The 25,238-nt window shown below is 35.0% G+C and overlaps 1 protein-coding gene across 1 annotated transcript in view; it reads right to left on the reverse strand.

The window, feature by feature from the left end:
• Megf8 (multiple EGF like domains 8) overlaps nucleotides 1-25,238 on the reverse strand; it is a 752,012-nt gene that overhangs the window by 340,347 nt on the left and 386,427 nt on the right. Inside the window, exon 21 of the mRNA XM_090404705.1 lies at nucleotides 6,346-6,510. Coding sequence (XP_090260831.1) covers nucleotides 6,346-6,510 — 165 coding nt within the window. The remainder of the gene's footprint in view (nucleotides 1-6,345; nucleotides 6,511-25,238) is intronic.

Raw genomic sequence — 25,238 nt, forward strand, 5'->3', positions numbered from 1 at the left:
AGTTACTGACCAACCACTATAACAATTATTGGCCTGACCTCTGGTGAAAAAAAAAAAAAAAAAAAAAAAATTATACATCAACGCTAGTCCTATTATTAGTGTTATCTGTTGGTTGTAGAAATACATTGGGTACAACAACAAGTATCTATCTATATACATATATTATATTAACATCTTGATTATACATGTACATCCCAGTTGGTATGGAATGGTTTCTAATACTAGCTGAAGATTGGCTAGAGTCCTGACTTATGCTGGATCTTATATATTAGGTGGGCTGAATGTGTGCCATCCAGATCCTTGGAATTTTCATGCCATCTTTGTTGTTGATATTTGGGTGGTTTATCAGGATTTCGCAGGCTTCCTTAAATTTCCTTTCATACCAGGTTTTTGTGTGGTGTAAAGAGTGGTGCTTTTCCAGTTCATTTGGTGTAAGGTGTTGAGTACGTGATCTGAGAGGCCTGCTTCACCATAATGGTTATATTTAATGTGTCTAATGTGTTCTTTCTTGCGTATAGGGATTGTCCATCATGTTTCATTAATGTACAGTAAGTTACAGGTGCAGCGGATGCAACAGACTTCAGGATGTGCCAATGGGAGGAGAGGATCCTTAGAGGAGCTGAATATGGTTTTAAGTTTAGTGGGTGGTTTAAAGGTGGCATTGAGGTTATAATGTTGTAGGATTCTGTTGATTTTTTCTGATAACCCTTTAATGTATGGGATGGCTATGGTTTTACTACAATCTAGATTCGTTTTTGTTGTTGTTTTATGGAGTATTTTATTAATAGTATTTTTGTTATAGCCATTATTTATGACTGTGTCGTTGATGCTTTTTAGTTCTTGTTTCAGGGCTTGCTGGTTAGAGCAAATTGTTGTAGCTCTGTTTTTAAGAGTGTTAATGACTCCATATTTTTGTGATGGGTGGTGGTACGAATTAGCATGTATGTATTGGCCAGTGTGTGTCGGTTTTCGGTAGACCGTGAAGGATAGACTGCCTGAAGGAAGACGTGTGACTAGTGTGTCTAGGAATGGGAGCGAGTTTTGATTTTCGATTTCGATGGTAAATTGTATGCATTCGTGTTGTTTGTTCAGGTGGCTAGGGAATGTGTTTAGCGTTTGTAGCCCGTGCGGCCAGATCGCGAACACGTCGGCAACGTATCTAAGCCAGACTGCCGGTCTTAGCATGACAGAATCAAGAGCCCTTTGCTCAAAAGTTTCCATGTAGAAGTTAGCGATTGGGGGGGGGAGGATAGTGGTGAGCCCATGGCTGTACCTTCTTTTTGTAGGTAAAATTTGTTGTTTTGTCACACGAAGTAAATGGACTGTAGTATGTGGGCAAAGAGGGCCGTAATGTCGGGTGGAAATTTGTTCTGTAGTAGGAGAATTGTGTCATTGATGGGAACGTTAGTGAAAAGGGCAGAAACATCGAAACTGACTAATAAGTCGTCTTTGTCACGTGTTATGTTTTTAATTTTGTTTATAAAGTGTTGTGTGTTCTTTATGTAGGAGGGGGAATGACCTACCAACTCCTTGAGTGTTGACGCTAATTTCTTGGCTAAGTGGTAATTGGGACCGTCTATTCCTTTCTGAATTGGTCGAAGGGGAACATTTTGTTTGTGTATTTTCAGGGACCCCATATAGTCTAGGGAGAGCAAGCGTAGTGGGGTTTGAGTTTTATAACCGTGTCCGGTGGCCAAGAAGTGACAGACTTGAGTAGTTTTCTTGGCCACTGGACAGAGTTAAAAAACTCAAACCCCGCTATGCCCCCCCCATCCTCAGAATATATGGGGTCCCGAAAATACACAAACAAAATATTCCCCTTCGACCAATTGTGGAAGGAATAGACAGTCCCAATTACTACTTAGCCAAGAAATTAGCGTCAACACTCAAGGAGTTGGTAGGTCATTCCCCCTTCTACATAAAGAACACCCAACACTTTATAAACAAAATTAAAAACATAACACTTGACAAAGAAGACTTAGTCAGTTTCGATGTTCCTGCCCTTTTCACTAATGTTTCCATCAATGACACAATTCTCCTGCTACAGAACAAATTTCCACCCAACATTACAGCCCTCTTTGCCCACAAACTACAGTCCGGTTATTTTGTGTGGCAAAACAAATTTTACCTACAAAAAGAAGGTACAGCAATGGGCTCACCACTATTCCCCCCCCAAATTGCTAACTTCTACATGGAAACCTTTGAGCAAAGGGCTCTTGATTCGCCACGCTAAGACCGGCAGTCTGGCTTAGATACATTGACGACATGTTCGCGATCTGGCCACACGGGCGACAAACGCTAAACACATTCCTTAGCCACCTGAACAAAAAATACGAATGCCTACAATTTACCACTGAAATCGAAAATCAAAACTCGCTCCCATTCCTAGACACACGTCTTCCTTCAGGCAGTCTATCCTTCACGGTCTACCGAACACCGACACACACTGGCCAATACATACATGCTAATTCATACCACCACCCATCACATAAATATGGAGTCATTAACACCCTTAAAAACAGAGCTATAACAATTTGCTCCAACCAGCAAGCCCTGAAACAAGAACTAAAAAATCATCAGCGACACATTCATAAATAATGGCTATAACAAAAATAGTATTAATAAAATACTCCATAAAACAACAACAAAAACGAATCTAGATTACAGTAAAACCATAGCCATCCCGTACATTAAAGGGTTATCGGAAAAAATCAACAGAATTCTACAACATTATAACCTCAATGCCACCTTTAAGCCACCCACTAAACTTAAAACCATATTCAGCTCCTCTAAGGATCCTCTTCTCCCATTGGCACATCCTGGAGTCTATTGCATCCGCTGCACCTGTAACTTACCATACATTGGTGAAACAGGACAGACAATCCCTATACGCAAGAAAGAACACATTAGACACATTAAATATAACCATTATGGTGAAGCAGGCCTCTCAGATCACGTGCTCAACACCTTACACCAAATGAACCGGAAAAGCACCACTCTTTACACCACACAAAAACCTGGTATGAAAGGAAATTTAAGGAAGCCTGCGAAATCCTGATAAACCACCCAAATATCAACAACAAAGATGGCATGAAAATTCCAAGGATCTGGATGGCACACATTCAGCCCACCTAATATATAAGATCCAGCATAAGTCAGGACTCTAGCCAATCTTCAGCTAGTATTAGAAACCATTCCATACCAACTGGCTGGAATGTACATGAATAATCATGATGTTAATATATGTATATAGATAGATACATAGACTTGTTGTTGCACCCAATGTATGTCTACAACCAACAGATAACATTAATAATAGGACTCTAGCGTTGATGTATAATTTTTTTTTCCCACCAGAGGTTCAGGCCAACAATTGTCGTAGTGTAGCTTGTTTTCTGTGTATAGTCATATGCTCTAGAAGATAACCTTGACATAAAGGTCGAAACGTCGAATGTAGATTTTAGTTATATTAAACTAAAATTTTTATTCAAACACGGTAGTTGTCTCCATAATTTTCAAAAATGCGTTGTAAACTTTAAGCTACATTAGTACTACAGGCAAGGTAAGAACTTATTTTTATTTTATTTATTTGTTGTATTTTCTATTTTTTTTATATTACACAATATGAAAACTGTGCCTAGAGAACCAATATGGAATTTTTTTCAAGCCTATTCACAGCTTGGATAAGTGGGGAGATGGTCGTACGAACAGTGAAATTCATCTCTCATCTAAAGGCAATCATAGACATCCATTCTATGATTCCATCCATCCTACAGCAGAAATCGAACCCACAGCCTGTTAGCTGGAGAACATGTATATTAAAGACTTGGCCAACCAGACTGGTATTAAACCTGATATCAGAATGGAGATATTAAACCCATCTTTTTCTCTTTGCAGATGAAGTCTTACTCTTAAATAAACCCACTGCAAATTGTAAAAAAGTAAAATTCAGTAGAAATATTTGGGATTCCTTAACTGAATTGAATAACTGGAGCCAGTACTATAGAAAGCATCAGGTACATTTTCAATGGAAAACCTACAGAACAAGTAATATTTCAGTTATTTTGCTACAATTTTCAGCAAAGATGCAAATTAAATTTGGTGAGAGATAACATAATACACATATAGAATAAGAGAGACAGCAGAGAAATTACAAATATACTAACACCATTTAAACCCATTTTAAGTAATGGATGCAAGAGTTGAGTTAAAAATCAAATAACTAATCAAAAAATAGAGATCACAGATATGAGAGCTTAGATAAAATTATGAAAGTTAACATAAATGAATGGCAGAATCACATTAAAAGTGAAAATATTAAAGAGGAAATTTGAAACTGTTAACATTGAATGCTGTGTTAATACAGAAGTAATATAACATGGAATAGTTGCTTAAACAGAATAAGAGAAGAAAGGTTACTAAAAATAGGTGTTTAATGTAGAATGGAAGAAAAACACCCAGAAAATGACAAAGGCATAGGTAGAATGTGCAGTTAATGATGTCTTAGAGGACTGAAATGTTAGATTTGAGAATTGATCCAACAGATAACAAATAAATTTGTAAGAAAACTATCAATAGTAGACTATTTATAATGTACACTTAATCATGCAATACTTACATGTATACTCCTTAAGGTTACATATCAGAAATGTGATAATGATGTTACCATGGCACCATCTAGATGCAAGAGAGGTGAAAGCATGAAAGGCAAAGGTTGTATCTAATAGCTTTAGTGAGAGACCATACTACTTGGCTATCCTTTCCTTTTTGCATTTGGCTCTTTCAAAACTGAATTTGGTTTTTTGATATTTTAATGGATGCTGCAGGCTGTACCTGCATGTACAGCCTGCAGCGTGGTAAGTATGAAGCTGAGGATTTTGACCTGACCCATTTGAGATATATTGAACTTTATCTTCAACTTCTTTAGCACAGTTGTTGGAGAACAAAGGCTTTCATAACAGTTGGAAAATTTGTGTGGAGAGGAGAATAAATGCACTCATGACAGTCAGAATTATGCCAGTTATTTGGTTTGAGTAGGTAAATGAATCAAGAGATAAAAAGAGTCATCAGACCATGGAAAAGCAGTATACAAAAATGATAGAGGTAACCTAAACTGGTATCATTGCCAATCATATGGATAACTGAGATTCAGTAAAGAATAATAGATCATTCAATGTATGAAAGTGGTGATGCTGCAGATCATTAATGTTTGCATGTTGAGGCCTGAGATTCTGATAAAATCAATGTGAAGGGATTTTTTTGTTGTTGGGATGAAAAGATTCCAAATAGAGTCCATCATGGAAGATAAGAGAGAGAGAGAGAGAGATTAGTCAGAATTATGCTGCTGAAAACTAAAGCAATGAGGGTGAATCTACTGTGCTTATTAATTGCAGGTTGTGTTGCAAAGTAAATCTGTTTTGTAGGGTACATATTCATAAATTCTCAAGTTTTTGAGTTGAAAACTCTGCAATCCCCATAAAACATGTGCTAAATCACTTATAGGTAAACTTCCTAATAAATGTTGCTAACATTGGCTGTCTCAACTTTGTTTTTGTTTTTTTTTTTACTCTTATAAATAAACGTTCCTTGCATTCTATACTGAATTTGAACCCAAAAGAAGATTATTCACAGCACAGAAAGGGAAAGAGGAAATAACAGGCCATCATTAAAAGTTATATAGAAAGTAATGTAAGAGAGTAATACTTTTTTTTTTGAGGGTGTGTGTGTGGTGGGGGAAGTGATGATCAAGAATGAGTGGAAGTCACAGCTATGTGCACTGAAGATAAATTAATTTAAAACATGTCATATTAGTTAATGAGAAAATGTATGATAAGCTATGAAAACACTTAGAAAAGTATTATACTCAGTTTCTTCATAATGATTTTAAATTATTATTATTATTATTATGTGACACCTCCAGGGAGTCCAAAGACTCATCGAGGGAGAGTGTGCCAACAGCAGTGAACGATTGGTACCCTTCCAACAAACTACTAACTGCGCTTAAACTTACTTAACTTTTCATGAGCCATTAGTAGCAGAGGCTCTACCAATCGACCAACCTTTGCCGGCTATATTTATATTTGTTTCATTATAATGAAACAAATATAAATAAAAATACAAATATAAACACAAAACCATGACAACTTAAAAACTTCTTTGAAAAATCCCAAAACCACCTTAACAAAAATTTACTTTATTTAAAATAGCTTCAGAAAGTGGGTTAGGGATGCATAATTTTTTTGACAAACCATTCCAGTCACATATCTCCATGGATTCTGCCACGGAACATTCAAAGTCAACAGACATTTTATAAAGTAAGGCAGAAAATTTATCCTCTGAACTTACAGGTAACTTCTCCCAAGTTTTTTCAACAGTATTGAATTTCCAAAAGTCACTGAGTACTTCATGTTTACCAAGCCCTCCAAACACAAATATGTGATCTCCAATCATTGTGGCACCATGAAAATGGCGCCCCTCAGGTGGTCCTGAACTTCTTTCAGCTAAAGTAACCTAATGAAAGAAAATTTTAAACAAGAATACATTACACAATTCAAGATAGATAATATATATTTACAAAAAAAAAAATAAATTAAAAAAAATAAAAATATATATATATATAGATGTAACAAAATGTAAGTTTTGCATATATTACTAAAGCAGTATTTTTTAAGAAATATTTTACAAGTAAATCATATCAAGCAGGAAAGAGATAGTAAAATCTGGTAAAAAAAAAGTCCTGATCAACTCAGTCAAGAAAACACACAGTGAAGTAGTCTGGAAGGATAGAAAAGTAAAGAATTCTAATGGGGACTTTGGAAAGAATATTATTCAGTATCTCCAGGGAGTCAGGAGACTCACTGTGTGAGAATATGTTGAAAAATTTCCTTTACATCAACTTTATAAAACCCCTTTATGCAGCTTTTACTTTATATCTGTTATATCTGGTTTGCTAACTTGTTGAAAGAACTTACCTCCAGCAAGTGAAGTGGATAGCATCACTGCTCTCCAATCAAGGATCTGAAGACAATATTCCAACCATTCAAGTTGTAAAGCAATATAACAAAATATATAACTTTGTTACACATCAAGTATAAAGAAATTTAAAGTAATTCAGCTATAATTTAAGTTATCCACTTAAATTTCAGCTGAATTTTAAGCTGATAACTCAAGGTTCAACCCAAGTTTCAGGTAGGATAAATAGCGCTCCATCAATTTGTGACTAGTTAACTAACCTTCATCTGAGAAGCCAAGTAAGATCCTAATGCACTTAGGAGAAAAAAACATATGCTTTTTCAACAGAGGATGAAAGTCATGATTATTGAAAAGGGAATCATAAGCATTGTAAATTACATGACATCCATCCCCCCCTTGCTTAGAGAGAACTATTTAAAATAATCAGATAGTTGTGGGGGGGGGGGGGGGTAAGAGGATTTGAATAATTGGCAGAAGTCCAAACAACTAATACTGGAAAGTAGTTTTTGGAGTATTTAAAATGTGGAGGTGTAATTTATGCATATACAATATTCTACTGCTTATCCAACCACAATGAGAAAGCAATTTACTATTCTGATAATTGACATGTAGGATAATTGAAGTACAATTACATCATGCCATACCAGAAGTCAGTTGACATTAAATGGAAGAAGACAGCTCAGCTTTCTTCTTCCATTTAATCGTGTGTGAAGATGGTCTGCCAGTCCTGCCTAGCCAGAATAATAGCAAATGCTATTTTTATGGTTTTCAAGATGGATGGTTAAAAAATTTGGTGATTTGTTCAAAGCAAAATAATTTGCAGGTACATGGAATTTTATACACTACGGAATGTGCATGAGGAGCTGGCTTATTGTGACCTCAATGTCAGAAGTGGAAGGAATGAGAGTGTGCAGTATTCTGTCTATTTTACAAGGATTGTGGTAATTGCCTATAAAAAGTTTGAAGATAATTGAGTTCTGAGGCGCTGACCTCATCTTCTGTATATGGCTATGATGATTGTCAGAACCACTTACAGAAGATGTAGTCAATGCCCTCAGTTGAGGTAATAATTTTGGCATCACTTCCCATCAAGTATCTGTTCAAGAAATCGTGTAACTTGTCCTATAATCAAAGTCCTGCATTGAGAGGGTTGGCTGACAGACAGGCAGCAGATAGTAATGACGGGGTGGAATCAAGGTGAACAAGGGTGACTAGCGGAGTGCCTCAGGGCTCTGTACTATGGCCAATACTCTTTAATAAAAATACCCTGTATTTTAATGATACAGGGCATGAATTCGGGGGGGGGGGATTTAATTCTTTGCTGCTGATGATGATGCAAAACTGAGCAATAGTTGATAAAAGTGATACAGATATCTTATGCAGGATGATTTAAATAAACTGGTAATGTGGGTAGAGGATAATGATTATCAACTTAATGTTGCAAAATGCAAGGTTATGCACTTCAGGATGAAAAGATTACATACTTTGGATCATATGGAGCAACAGAATCAAAGGACTTGAATAATGGGTTAAGGATTTGTGGGAAAGAAAGCAGAATCAGGGGAAAGCTACTGTGCTTATACATCAATGCAAGGAGTATTAGTGGCCTTGATGGACAGTCCACAAGCCATTGATGTTAGTGAGATGTGATTAATGCAGAGGTACTCATAGGAATAGAATATGATAGTTAGTAACATTTTTCAAAAAGATAATAGAGAAGGTGGGGTTTCAGAAGAGTTGTGTCCTCTCAATGTGAAACTTGAAGAAAGCATAATGATAATGGCTTGAGGCCCAAAGGTATGATACTGAAGGTTAGAGAATGCATAGGGAAACGATTCTGGAACTTTCAGCCAGACGAGATTGGTGAGAGAAAGAGAGTGATAATAATGGGTGACTTGAACAATGGAAGCATTGACGAGAAGCATCAAATATCATGTGTGAGTAAGGCAATCAAATTCCTTAAAGCTACTTGGGGATAACTATCTAATGCAGCATATAGTTGAAGCAAAATGAGACCAGTGTTAGATTTAATATTAACTCATACAGTAGTAACAGAGGATGTCACTATAATGCTACCAATTATGAAGAGTTATCATGTGGTTTAGAAGTAGGAAGAAAAGATTACATACTTTGCTAGAAAGTATGTAATCTTTTATAGGAAGAAAAGATTACATATCTAGGAAGTGGCTAGATATGTACATGTCTAGCCACTCCCCACATCTAAACCACATGATCATTCTCCATAATTGGTAGCATTATGGAGAGCCAAAGAGATGTGTGGAATTACAGAGCAGGACTATGATAAATTAAGGAAACAGGTTGGTGACGTATGGTAGCTTGATCAATTGAAAGAGAGAGAAATCGGTAGTGCTCGAGACTTGGTCTAATCAATTACTTATGGCACTGTCAGGCTGTATTCCTAAGGTATAGAGAATAAATAAAGTAGGAGTGAAATGGATGAATCATGAAATTATGCAGGAGCTGCTTAGAAAGAGGATGTTATGGACAAGATATAAAGAACAGTATAACTCTTAGTAGCACAAGGAATATAAGGTGCAAGCTAGAAAGGTAATGGATGTAGTAAGGAAAGAAAAATTGGCATATGAAAGCAGATTGGCTGAAGCAATAGTTATTTTGCTATTAGAAGAAAGAGTGAATAAGGAAGAATGATTCCAGTTGGTGGAATGGGGCATGGGTCACATCTGAAGATATAGTGAAAATGATCAATGAGTATTTCATTAGTGTATTTCATGTAGGGGTTAGGAGCTGTGTTAAATGACAATAGGAAGGAGGACAGAGGACTGATGATGCTAAAATAGGAAGAGCAATGTCAGGAAGTTCTGATGTGATGTTACAAGAGGATTTCAATAGGTTGATGCTTTTTGGACTGAAAAATGAGGATGGCATTTCAATGCTGTTAAGTAAATAAAATTATGCACTATGCCCCGAGAAGATGAAATGAGGGTTACCATATTAGAACTTTGCTTTAGGAGGTGGAAGAGGAAAGTGATCTTGAGTGGATAGAAAACTGAAATTCAGGAGAACACATTGCAAAAGTTGTAAGTGTTACTCAGAAAACTGCTACTATAATGCAGAGAATACTAACATGTACAGATAAGGAGGTAATAGTTCTGTATAAGGTACTAATTAGGTCTCATTTGGATTTCTGTGCATAGATATGGTCATCTGGCTATGTTAGTGATAAGGAAACACTGGAGAGAGAGAGAGAGAGTGCAGAAGCAAATAACTATGACAGTGTCAGGACTCTGGAATACTGAGTATGAGAAAAGATTGAGGGAATGTAGTCTTGACCTTGGTAGATAAGAGGAGGGATGATATGATTGAGATGTATAAGTTAGTAAGAGGAGCCTATAGTAGACACAGGGAATTATTGCATGAGATATTGGGTAATGCATGAATAAGAGATCATTCCTGGAAACTGTACAAAGGCCCTATGAGTATGGAAGTGAAAAGGAGATTTTTTTAGTGAGTGTTGATGAGTGGAATGCACTGCTGGAGTAGATTGTGAGTGCTCTAACATTGAATGTATTCAAGACAAAGTATGGTAGTTATTGTGGTCTGTGAGTGTGATCGAATGAGTCTTTGAACTCCATGGAGGCTTAGAAGTAATATTAATATTAATGGTACTGGATTGCAGAAAATTGACAAGGCTAGAAATGTGTGGGTGATGGTGGACAGAGAATTGAAGTTCAGAGGCTATATTGCAAACCTAGTTGGCAAAATAGCTCAACTGATTACTGGGATGTCAAAGAACACATCTGACAAGTAATGATAGGGAGGTTATTATCCCTCTTCATATGACTATGATTTCACTGCACCTTGATTATTGTGCACAGATTTAGTCACCTGGGTTTCTTAGGGATCAGGAAGTGATGGAGATGATCCAGAGATGTGTGATCATGCTGGTGATCTCATAGAAATCATTTCAGGATAGGTCAAAGGTGTGTGGGTTGCATAGTTAACAGGTGGGCGAGAGAGAGAGAGAGAGAGAGAGAGGGGGGGACATGACACAAACTTACAGTTACTAAAAGGAAGGAGGGCATGTTCCTCTAATATGGTAACCCTCATTTCATCTTCTCGGGGCATAGTGCATAATTTTATTTACTTAACAGCACTGAAATGCCATCCTCATTTTTCAGTCCCAAAAAGCATCAACCTATTGAAATCATCTTGTAACATCACATCAGAACTTCCTGACATTGCTCTTCCTATTTTAGCATCATCAGCCTTCTGTCCTCCTTCCTATTGTTATTTAACACAGCTCCTAAGCCCTACATGATATACACTAATGAAATACTCATTGATCATTTTCACTATATCTTCAGATATGACCCATGCCCCACTCCACCAACTGGAATCATTCTTCCTTATTCCCTTTTTCTTCTAATAGCAAAATAACTGTAGAATTTTGTAGGATTTTGTTTTATTGCTTCAGCCAATCTGCTTTCATATGCTAATTTTCCTTTCCTTATTACATCTATTACCTTTCTAGCTTGCACCTTATATTCCTTGTGCTACTGAAAGCTACAATGTTCTTTATATCTTGTCCATAACATTCTCTTTCTCAGCAGCTCCTGCATAATTCCACAATTCATCCATTTCACTCCTACTTTATTTATCCTCCATACCTTAGGAATGATCCCCAGAAAATAAAAATAAAATAAAAGAAGCTATGAAAAAGAAACAAATGGAACTTAGAGAAATTAAAAAATACCAAGGAATTTGGAAATAGATTGGAGAAAGAATTAGAGGAAACAAGTTTTGTCAAAACTGAAGATCCAGAAAAGAAATGGGAACAAGTTAAAGAGAAAATAAAGAAGACTGCAGAAGAAGAAATTGGAAATGTAAGAGCTAAAAGAATAAAAAAACTTGGATAACGAATGAGATGATTTCTCTAATGGAAGAAAGAAGAAAATGGAAAAATAAAGACACCCCAGAAGGGAAAATACAATATAGAACCCTGAATGACAGATTGAGAAGGGAAGCAGAAAGAGGTAGAGAAGATTGGCTTAAAAAACAATGTGAAGAAATGTAAAATTATGAGAGAGTGGGAAGGTATGATTTTTTTATATGAAAAAGCAAGAAACATGAATCACAAGAGAAATGGAATTCGAGCTAGAGGCATAGAAAATAAGAATGGAGAAATCATAACTGAAGAAGATAAAATCTTAATGAGATGGGAGGAACACATTGAAGATTTATATGACAAGGAAAATAGACCAAATGAGTTGCCATTAGAAGATATAAAGAAGGTAAATGAAGATGATCTAGGCCCAGAGATTTTGAAGACAGAAATAGAAATGGCCATTAAAGAACTAAAATGTAGAAAGGCAGAAGGAATAGATGAAATACCTGTAGAATTCCTGAAACAAATTCAGAAGAAAGGAACTGAAGAAATAACCAAGATAATAAATTTAATTTATAAAAAAGGAAAACTACCAAAAGATTTTATGACCCTAATATTTATACCTATACCAAAGAAAAGTAATGCAGTGAACACTGCACAGATTTTAGAACAATAAGCCTCATTTCCCATACATCAAAAATACTTATGAGAATCTTAACATGAAGAATTGCATCTAAAGTAGAAGAATTTCTTGGAGAAGATCAGTTTGGTTTCAGGAAGGGTAGGGGAACAAGAGATGCGATTGGACTGTTAAGAATAGTAAGTGAAAGAAGTCTGGAAGTGAATAAAGAAGTTAATATCTGTTATATAGAATTTGAAAAAGCTTTTGACTTTGTAAAATGGGATAAGATGGTGGAGGTAATGGAAAAGATTGGTATAGATTGGAAAGACAGAAGGCTAAATATTTCACTATATTGGGACAAACTACCATGGTGAGAGACAACAGAACCAGGTATCACTGGACGAGGAGTAAGACAAGGCTGTTCTCTGTCACCAATTTTGTTCAACATGTATTCCTAAGCAATGTTAAAAGAAGCACTGGAGAATTCGGAAGAAGGAATAAAAATTGGAGGTAGACAGATATTTGTAATAAGATACACAGATGACAAGGCATTACTATCAAACACTGAAACAGGATTACAACATCTGTTGAACAGATTACTGGAATCCTGTATCAATTATGGAATGAAAATTAACATCAGAAAAACAAACGTGATGAAAATAGCAAGGAAAGAGACAAATATGGATATCAGAATAACTGGGGAAAATTTGAATCAAGTAAAGACATTTAAATATCTAGGAAGTGTTATTAGCAGTGATGGAAGATGTCAAAGTGAGATAAAAGCAAGAATAGCGATGGGAAGAGATGCCTTTAATAGAAAATGGAATTTATTCAAAAGTAAAATGGACAGAAACCTAAAGAAAAGACTAATAAAATGTTATGTGTGGAGTGTTGCCCTCTATGCAGCTGAAACTTGGACATTGAAGAAAGAAGAAATTAAGATTTTGGAAAGCTTTGAGATGTAGATTTGGCGAAGGATGGAAAAAATCAAATGAACAGATAAAATAACTAATGAAGAGGTCTTAAAAAGAGTAGAAGAAAGAAGTCTGTTAAGGAGGATAAAAAGAAGAAAGGGAAACTGGATCGGACATATTCTGAGAGGGAATAGAATCATCAGAGATGCCATCGAAGGAAAAATAGATGGAAAAAGACCCAGAGGAAGAGTAAGGAAAACAATGCTAGATGACATGCTCAATGGAGACAGGTACACAACCTTGAAAGAGAAGGCTCAGAACAGAAGAGAGTGGAAGGAAAGTTTCTGCTACTAAAAGAAGAACCTGCTCAATTGCAGAATACTAAAGAAGAAGACCTTAGGAATAAGTCTCCGTAGCTCAGTCAGTATAGATGAAGCCATTTGGTCAGAAAGACCTGGGTTCAATTCCCATCAGTGATGTGAAAAACCTTTATCTGGTCTCTTTCTACTAAAGGTGAGTTAGCCGGTCTCATATGGAGGTAGAGGGTTTTTTAACCCAGAAACTCGTTTTTTGTATCTCAGAACAGGCAAACCGGCCTCGTGAACACACGCTCCTACAGACATAAGACACTCCTGGAATAAGTAGTAAACAACCTATTCCGTAGGATTTCAGTTTGGAATGCCTACATGGTAAAGTGTGGGTCTACGCGAGAGCGTAAATCAGGACAGGACCTTGGAAGTTGTGTAACAGTGTGGTTAGGATGGGTGTGTGGACTAGATTTGTGCCTGGAGAGTAGCAAATGAGTGGAATGGACTGCCAAGGCTAGTTGTGAATGGTCTGACAGTGAATTAGTTTAAGGAGAGGTATGATGTGAGTATAGAGGAGAGTGCAGGTCTCCCACTAATGAGTCTTTTGGCTCCATAGAGATACTCACATAATAAGACTATTGATGAAAGATCAGGAGATTGATTAGTGATCATGAGAGAAAAACAACATGAATACATGGAGTCTTTCACAATAGAAAGCATGAGCTAAAATTACTGCAGAAACATCTAACAAGTGTAGGAGCTAAGAAGAGAAAGAAAAAAAGAAGCAGTCCTGAGAAAAATAAAGGAATGTATGGCAAACTGAAAGAAGAAGGTTTAATGATTCTGTGATACAAATAGTGCTATTAAGTGCTACATGAAAATTAAGGATATTAGTCATGATGCAAAGAGGTAAAGTAAGAGAGATGATTGTTTTGGCAGGTATCAATGACTTGAAAGTGAAAAGTATGGTATGAAAGAAGATATGAAAGAGTTGTTGGAGGAAGCAAAAAATAAGAAGGGTGAGAGAGTTACTAAAGACTGAATTCTTTAGCCATCATATGATAAAGGCAAAATGAGAAGATCCATGAGTACAAATGATTCAGAGGATAGTGCAGCAGGAATTATGTACAGTTTGTAGACAGAAAGATGAGTGTGTGCATGCGTGTGTGTGTGTGTGTAGAGCATCGACAAATTATACAAACTCTACTTTACCATGCAAAAAATTTATTCAACAAAGACAACCCAGTATTTTAATGACATGTCCCAATAAGTTAATAGGAGTGTCACAAAACTATTAATAGTGAGATACAGTGGTTGAAGAAGTTATTTATTATTAAATAAAAAAATATTCTCTTTTGTTCATTTTGCAGCTACTCACCAGATAGCAATTATACTCGTGGGCAAGTGTATTTGTCAAGTCCTGTATATATGTGTAAGAGTTTGAAAGTGCAAAGTCAGGAAGACTAGCAATTACAGGCTAGTTAGACTAGCTATATATGACAGATATCTTTGAAGCATGTGAGCATGAGAATGGCCAAAATATGTTGAAAATAATCTCTCACATCCCAATAATGAGTGGGATAGTCAATACAACGTATGGGGTGATTGTGGTTGCAAGAGTTGCAAAGTCTACTTAGACGTATTATAGATACTACAGACAGTCACACATATAAAATATCAAGATTTCTGTCTAACCTTCTCTGTCCCTTCAGGGGCTACTTAGCTTCTTTGATAAAAAAATTCCATAGAATTGCAAACAAGGATAAAAGACATTAAACTAGCAGATACTCTCTCAAGGGGTATCTTTTCCTTCAAGGGCTCCCTTTAGTGAGTATGGGAGTGGAGAACCCGAGATACCTGATGCTGGACCACGCCTAACTTCATGTAATATACATCTGTGTATTATCTATAGATCAGTTCCTACTCTTCTTTCTTTCTTTCTTTCTTTTTTTTTTTCTTTTTGTTCTTCTTGCTCCTTCCCCACAATGCTATTAGAGCAGATGAGGGCTAGGGATGAATCTTTCCTATTATACTATGTTTTTTAATCTCAGGCAGTGGGAGTCTGCTTTCCCTCCCCAAAAGGCAGGTTTGGAGGCCTTAAGGTGACAGCCCCACCACTGAACTCACCCTGCAAAAGGTTGGTAGCCTATCCAGGGAAAATTTACAATTACTCACAAAGCTCCAAGGAAGAAAAATAGAATTAATTTTACTAGAATTGACCTGGCTAGTGGACAGGGACTTCTCTTTGAAAAATTAAAAATAGCTACTTGGAATGTCTGTGGAATCGCACACAAAATTCATGAGCTAAACAGAGAACTAAAAATAGAAACACTGATATAGCAGCAATAACGGAGACAAAAAAAGAAGAGATCTCAAATTCTGGAAGATTATGTAATGACCTTCTCCAGAGTTCCAGAAGACAAATGGGCTTCATCTGGGATTGCAATTTGGATTAATATAAAATGGAAAAACAAAATTTCAGATTATACTTGTGTATCAGACAGAATAATCAAAGTTAGAATGAAAATTATGAATCAAAAATTCAATATTTTCAGAATTTATGCACCAGTAGGTGGAAAAGAGGAAGAGACAGAAGAATTTTATGGAAAACTTCAGGAATGTATTGATGAAACAAATAAAAATAAAGCAACTATCTTGATGGGAGATTTCAATGCTAAAGTGGGAAATACCCCAATAACAGGATGCACTGGATCAGAGAGAGAATCAGTAATCAATAACAATGGAATTTAAGAGACTTCTGCATATTTAACAATCTAAAAATCAGCAATACTTTCTTCAGGCATAAAAACATACATAAGTACACATGGGAAGCAAGAGGAACTAAATCAATAATATATTACATTATTATTAACAACAAAATAAATAATAATATCAAGAATAAGGGTTTCTAGAGGGAGTGAAACCGATAGTGATCACTGCTTTCAACTAGAAAGCAGATTTGAATTCAGAAAAAGAACCACATACTTCAAAAGAAAAAAAGATAACCAAAAGATAATATAATTAATATAATATAAAAAGATTCTAAAATGAAAAAAAGATAACGAACCAACATCTAATAAACAGTTTAAACTCCATCTCCTAGAACAGGAGAGTATTAGAAACTTATATAAAAGTAGAATAAGAGATAAAATAAAACCAACCATAAACAATATTGAAACTGATTGGAAAAATATGAAGGAAACCATATTAAAAGCATCAGAAGAAAGTTTAGGATACAAATCAAGGAAAAACAAGAAATGGCTCTTCAATTTCTGAATTCAAATCACTGCTTTCAACTAGAAAGCAGATTTGAATTCAGAAAAAGAACCACATACTTCAAAAGAAAAAAAGATAACCAAAAGATAATATAATTAATATAATATAAAAAGATAACTAAAAAAGATTCTAAAATGAAAAAAAGATAACGAACCAACATCTAATAAACAGTTTAAACTTCATCTCCTAGAACAGGAGAGTATTAGAAACTTATATAAAAGTAGAATAAGAGATAAAATAAAACCAACCATAAACAATATTGAAACTGATTGGAAAAATATGAAGGAAACCATATTAAAAGCATCAGAAGAAAGTTTAGGATACAAATCAAGGAAAAACAAGAAATGGCTCAGAACTTGGAATGATGACTTAAAGGAGTTAATTGAAAGGAAAAAATAGGCTTTTAAAATCTATCTGCAGAGTAAAAACACTGCTGACTATATACAATATAATAAACTATGGGCTGAAGTCAGAAGGCTTTCCAAAGTATACACAGAGAAGATTGCAGTGAATATGTTAAATCATTAGAGCAGGATATCAGTGGACCATAAAGAATTGGTTTTAAAATTTTCAGGCAACTATAAACAGCAGAAAATGACCAATTAAGAAATAAGAAATCTAATTTCCAAAGAGGATTGGATAGAACACTATAAAATATTGTGGAATGGAAAACAAGAAATAGAAAACAATTATCTTCAATTTTGTGATAAAACTCACAAAATTGAAGATATCAATATACAGGAAAGTACAGATGAAACAGTAATGGAAGAATTAGAAAAAGAATTTAAAAACTCAAGAATCAGAAAAAGCCCAGGATTGGATGGACCATGCATCGAGCTCTTTAAATATGCTGACAATAGCTTAAAAGAAAACCTACTTAAACTCTTCAATAATATCTGGAAATATCAAAAGATACCAAAAGAATGGAAACTAGAATAGCAATAAATATTCACAAAAAGGTCTCAAGGACAAATGCAGAAATTACAGAGCGATTACTCTCTTAATAACAGCATCTAAACTATATGCAAATATCTTAAAAAACAGACTAATTAAATATACAGAAAATTATTTAGAAGAAGAACAGTGTGGTTTTAGAAGAGGGAGAGGATGCACAGATGCCTCTTTCACAATGCAAAAGATCATAGAAAAAAGAAAAGAATTTAACCTACCCACTTTTCTTCTTTATTTATTGACTATGAAAAGGCATATGATAACTTGAACAGAAATCTACTCTGGAAAATATTACAAGATGATAAAATACCTCCTCAATTAATTAAAGCAATAAAAAGTCTATACAGAGAAACAAAAATTTGCATCAAATTTGCAGATGGAACATTATCAGGACCTATAAATATAAATAAAAGAGTAAGACAAGGATGTGGTATATATACCCAATCCTATTTAACATTTATATAAACAGAATCCTAAAAGAATGGAAAACAACTGTCAAAGATGGAATTAAACTAACAAATAATATACAGGTAAATACTATACTTTATGCAGATGATCAAGTACTAATTTCAAATTCAGAATATAAACTCCAAATTGCAACTAACCATCTAAATGAAATAGCAAAAATATATTAAATTAAAATCTCTGAAACAAAAACAAAAGCTATGGCAATGTGTGGAAACACTTTCAAAAGGTCAAAAGTATGCTTAACAATAATGTAGTTTATCCCCAATCCTATTCAACATTTATATAAACAGAATCCTAAAAGAATGGAAAACAACTGTCAAAGATGGAATTAAACTAACAAATAATATACAGCTAAATACAATACTTGATGCAGATGATCAAGTACTAATTTCAAATTCAGAATATAAACTCCAAATTGCAACTAACCATCTAAATGAAATAGCAAAAATATTTTAAATTAAAATCTCTTTAATTTAAAGAGATTTTAATTTGGAAATGTGGAAACACTATTCAAAAGGTCAAAAGTATGCTTAACAATAAAATAATAGAACAAGTTACAGAATTCAAATTATACTTAGGAAATAAAATCTTGCAATACAATACTGATTCACAATTGGAAGGAAGACTACAAATTTACAATAGAATGAATGGCATAATTAAAAGAAATTTTGGAAAACAAATGACTAAAGAAACTCAATTAAGATTACATAATGACCTCTAAAACATGTCCCACACAATGAAAATCCTAGAAAGGGTTCTTGATGGAAGATTGAGGAAGGAAGTGGAGATTGCAAAGGATCAATTTGGCCTCATGCCTGATCGATCAACAACAGATGCTATCTTTGGGTTATGGCAGATGATGGAAAAGTTTCAAGAGAAACAAATGGGAGCTACATCTGGTGTTTATTGATCTGGAGAAAGCGTATGATAGAGTGCCAAGGCAAAAAGTCTGGAGGTGTCTGAGGGAGAAGAAGGTACCAGAAAAATATGTCAGGTTGGTACAGGAGATGTACAGAAATGTGAAGACAAAAGTGCGGACCTGCCTGGAAGAGATGGAAAGTTTTCAAGTGATGGTTGTCATTAAGTCCATTCCTGTTTAATATTGTGATGGAGGTGGTAACAGAGGAGGTGAGAGAAGATGGATCTTGGACGATGTTGTATGCGGATTACATCTTGCTGTGTGCAGAATCAAGAGAAGGGTTCTGAAGTCTTCGACAGAGCTCTGTTAGTGGTGTTGGGTCCAGGTCTGATAATGGTTGGTATTCCCAACAGCCCAGGGTGCCCCACGGGGAGATAGAGTTGGACTTTGCACCCCTTTCCACTCAGACAGAGTATATCTGTTGCAAAGTGGATGGAAGCCAGGAGACAGATCTGGAGTTGGGAGGAAATGTCATCAAGAAGGTTAGGGACTTTAGATACTTAGGTTCAACAGAAGAAGAGGATGGAGAGGCTGAGAAGGAAGTGGAATGCAGCATACAAGCAGGATGGAGGAACTGGAGAGAGATGGCTGGAGTGCTATGCAATAAGAGGGTGCCGATCAATCTAAAAGGCAAAATCTACAGGACAGTAGTGAGACCAGCTATGACATATGCTATGGAAACTGTGGCCCTGAGGAAAAATAACATCAGCAGGATGGAGGTAGCAGAGATGAGAATGCTTAGGTGGATGCGCAATGTGACCAGAAAGGATCATCTGAGAAATGACTATGTGAGGGGGAACGGTGAAAGTTACGAACTCAGGAGCGAAGATACAGGAGGCAAGGTTGAGGTGGTTTGGTCATGTGATAAGGAGGTAGGACGAATGTGTGGGAAGAATGGTGATCAGATGGATGTACGGGGGGGAGCACGGGCAGCCAAGGAAGAAATAGAAGGAGCTGGTGAAGGAGGACTTCAGGATGGAGAACTTGGATGTGGTTACAACACAAGACAGGAGGATGCAGGCGGAGACTCACCTATTACAGCAACCCTACTTAAGTGGGACAAGCTGCAGAAGAAGAATAACCTCTAAAACAGCTCTCAAATTTGGAAGTGAAAATTGAATTCTAAAACAAAGAAAGAGACAAAGATTGGAAGCAGCACAGATGAAGTTTCTAAGATCTCTCCTGGGGCTCACCAGATTAGATAAAAAGAAAAACACAGAAATAAGAAAACAATTAGATACAAAAAACATCATACAAGAAATAGAAGAATACCAGCAAAATTGGCTACACCACATAGAAAGGATGAATAACAATAGAGTTCCTAAACTAGCACTAGAATATAAACCTACAGAAAGAAGAGACCGTGGATGTCCAAGATTAAGATGGAAAGATCAATTTCATCTGCAGAGCAGGAACAGGACATAAAAAAAGCCTATACCAAAATTGCTCAGACAACGATAAACTAGCAGATATAGATATGTTACTAAGCTTTGACATTGTCTCTCTCTCTTCACTGATATCCCTCACAAAGAGACAATAGAATTGTCAACCCAAAAATTTCCACCATAGTGGAATTATTCAAATTTGTAATCACATCAGATTACTTCACATGGAAAGATAAATATATATAAACAAGAGGAAGGAACAGCAATGGGCTCACCCTTATCATCTAACTTAGCCAACGTTTTTCTTTAACATCTAGAAGAAAAAATTTTTGCTCTTGATCCAAAACCAACAATTTGGCTACACTATAACGATGATGTCTTTACAGTTTGGAGTCACATAGAACCTGAACTCTACTCATTTCTACAAAAAAATCAACACTCCGCATCCTCATATCAAATTCACACTAGAAAAAGAATCATCAAAAAATATTTTGCTTCTTAATGTACACATCCAACATAAACAAGATGGATCCATTTCCACTTCTGTCTACTGAAAACCAACATTTTCAGGTCTGTATATCCATAATACATCAGCTCACCATCCATCTAAAATATATGGCATCATAAAATCTTTAGTAGATTTGTTCTTCTGAAGAATCTCTAAAAGAAGAATTGGACATTATCAAAGAAACAGTTTACTAAATGGATATAATCCAATAACAACCCAAAAAATAATTAACCACTCTCCTACAACCCAGACAAGAAAAAGCTCACATGACTCTTATACCATATTAAAAGCATCTCTGAATGTTTGGCAAAAATGATGAAAAAAATATTAACCAAGTTCACAACTTGCTACTTTCTCCAAAAGACAAACTCTCACCAATGATGCTACCTGATGTATACAAAGAATCATGTTCTGGTCTTTGGACAAACAGGAAGATCTATAAATAAACATATCTCTAAGCATCAAGACCACATCCACCTTATCAAACCTCACAAATCTGGCCTTGTACAACATGGAATTGAAAATGCTAACCACAGGATCCAATGGCAAAATACTAAGCTGCTACTATATAGATACATATATAAAATGAATGTTTATATAAAGAACATTCATTTTATATAATGAACGTTTATACATATATATATATATCCATTAATGCTATCCTGGAACTTAAAATACTAATAGAAAGATCACTTGGAAGAAATAGAAACATGTACATATGCTTTATAGACTTTCAGAAAGCCTTCGACCAGGTAAAACATAATAAAATGTTCAATATATTAGATAAATTATACATAAAAGATTATGTACTTAAGATTATAAAAATGATTTACACCAAACAGAAAATGCAGCTGTTTAACTCTAAGACTTCTGAAGTGAAAATAAAAAGAGGAGTTTTTTTATTTATTTATTTATTCACCAAATTTATTTAATATCTATAGTGAGACAGTGATGAAAAAGACTAAAAAACATAAAATAGGTATTAGCATTAATGATATAAAATACAATAATCTTAGATATGCTGATGATACCATTCTAATAGCAGAAAACAGAAACAAATTAATCAAATTACTGCAGCTACTAATTGAAGAAGGTAAAGAGTTTGGATTAAATATAAATGCAAAAAAAGACCAAATTTATGAAAATCTCAAAAGAAAACAGATCCGAGCCAGAAATATTTATAAACAATATGAAAATTGAACATAGAATACAAATATTTAGGCACCTACTTTATAGATGGAAAGCAAGATAAAGAAATAAAAATAAGAACAGCCATAGCTAAAGATGCCTTCTGGAAAAATAAAGATCTGCTCAGAAGTTCTATAGGAATCAAGACAAAGAAAAGAATGATAAGAACATTAGTGTGGCCAGTTTTCACATACAGAAGTGAGATCTGGGTATTCAAGAAGAGAGTAAGACAACAGATAATGGCCTTTGAAATGTGGTGCTATAAGAGAGCTCTGAAATCTCATTGACAGATTACACGACAAATACATATGTCCTACAGAGAATGAGAACACAGAGATCTTTATTACAGGAATGATCCAGAAAAAGATGAGATTGGCAGGACATGTAGTGAGAGATTCAGCAGGACAGAGGATACTAACAGTTCTAGAAGGAAAAATTATGGGAAAAGGGTCAAGAGGTAAAAAGCGAAGGACATGGTTTGAAGAAGATATAAGGTCATGGACGGGATCATATGGCTATGCAGAAACAAAAAGGAAAGCCATCAACAGAGAGAACTGGAAGGACATGGTGCTGTACCCTCTCACTGAGGAAGCTACACGATGACGATGATAAAGAAAGTGCTGAAGCCTTACCTCATAAACCTAATCAAAATGGAAAGACTATCTCACTATTCCAAAAGTTTGAAAACCTGTTATCCTCAATTGTGTTAAATAATTATCTGCTATATTTTAATTTAATTTAATTAATTTTAATTTCAGCCCAATAGTTTTAATCCATGAACATGCAACTGTATACATAGAAGTGATTCAAATTTAAACATGCAAACTACTGTTTTTTGTATTCAATTTCCATTGTTGTTCAATTGTTATACTGATGGTGGCTTATGATACATAAGAAATATTTACATAACAAAAAAGTTATTTACTGTGGCATGAGTGTTACTCTATAGTTATGAAGTAAACATTGTTCTTCATATTTAGCAAAAATCTATATTTTACTCGATTTTCCACTATCATTAAAGTCTCAGAAATGATCAAATAATTACTTTCATTATAATACTTCATCAACTTTCCTAAATCACTGTAAAATGTTTTATTTTCATCTGCCTTTTCTTCTTCTGGGACATATATTCCCATTATTATCAAGTAGCCTCTTCTGAATCTTATGATTGTTATTCTTTAACCTTCCAAACGCCCAGGATGTCTATAGACGTCCAACTAAATCTGGATATGATTCAGCCCACCTGTTTAAAGAACCAGGATAAGAAGTGCAATTTGACCATCCTGTCCATTAGAAGGTGTGATAAATCCTCACGCTGAAGAGAACGGTTAATCGGATTATCTCACGTTCGTAGCTACCTCTCAGTTGCCTATAACAAGAAACGCACATCCTTGTTCTATGCTGGTCAACTAGATTTTAGTTATATAGGATAGACTAAAATAGAGAAATTATTTATATTTTTGTTTTCTCTTTTTATTGTACAATACAATTTTAATTTCTGGACAAAATAAAGGTCTTGCATAATTTCTTCACTTAAATATTGCCTTACCTTGGAGAACCAATTTCATTTTTAATTTTTTTGTGCTAATTTTTTTCTAATCGCTTTCTAGACAAAACATTATTCTTTGTTCTTGAAAAAATTAATTCACGAAAATTATTTGAAATATTCTTTTAAAAAAAGAAAAGAAAACCAGCTGCCGACGTTCCAGATTATATTATTTTTATTTTTGTACAAAACCATCGAAATCGAATAATACTTCACAGATTTCCTTTAGGACAGCACTTCCCAAACTGTGCGGCGTGGCCCCCTTGGGGGCTGTAAGTTTTGTTGAGGGGGGGGGGGCGTGAAATAATGAAAACAAATTTAAAATGTTTTAAGACTAAGTAGATTTTTTTATTTTAAAAGAAACGTATTTAACTTTTATTATTTCTTTTTTTTTATTTTTCATATTTTAGTGGGAAAATTCACATTGGTGTTGGTTCACAAACTTTGCTTCCTGCGTATTTTGGTGCTTAATGAATATTAGTAAATATTGCTTATTCATATGTTTCATTTCAAAGCAGTGGTTAATTGTATTTACTTCGAATGCTCTCCAGGGAAGCTCCAAATCTTCCTGTCCCTTTCATCACGTGTTCATAATCAGGGACTGTTGATATCGACTTTATATACATATCAAAACTCGTTTTATATTATCACTTTCCTCTGAGCTAGTTTTCTGTTACCAATAAAAGTTTCGCATGTACTTCACACATGAAAAAAAGCTTAAACAAGTTCATGTGGGGAGATAGTAACTCGCTTGCAGTGGTAAACAGCACCCCTCCCTAACAGCCACTATACTGCAGAGGCAATAAAAACAAGTACTTTTATTATGCCAGTGAATAAGGTATGAGGAGTCTGTGTAATATATTTCTCAACAAATAGTGCAATTAGAGACAACTGGGATAAAAACACACTAATTAATGAATCACATGTCCCCTCATACAGAAACCATGCTGTATAGACTGAAACAAAACCATATGATGCATGGGCAAACACAGTATCTAACTAAAAACTATTGTTATTAATTAGATGTGTGTGAGTTCGATTTCCGAAGGCAGCAATAAAATTCAACCGAACGTGTTAAAATTCGTAAAAGTGTTAAAACTAAGTAATATATATAAATATATAATGTTATGGCAGTTTCACATATGGAATTCGGTTGAAGAGAGTTAGCATTTCAACTCAATTGTTAGCTATGCTTTTATCTTTCGGTTGCGCGATCTTTTGTTAATACCGCACCAATCATATGCACGTTTTAATAACCTGCCTTTGTTATCTGTTTCGCGTTAGGCTTAATTACCGTAAAGGGAGAAAAGTCAC

This window comes from Typopeltis vanoorti, chromosome 1 (genome assembly GCF_054136105.1).
Source record: "Typopeltis vanoorti isolate ZY-2024b chromosome 1, IOZ_Tvanoo_1.0, whole genome shotgun sequence".
Lineage (NCBI taxonomy): Eukaryota > Metazoa > Arthropoda > Arachnida > Uropygi > Thelyphonidae > Typopeltis > Typopeltis vanoorti.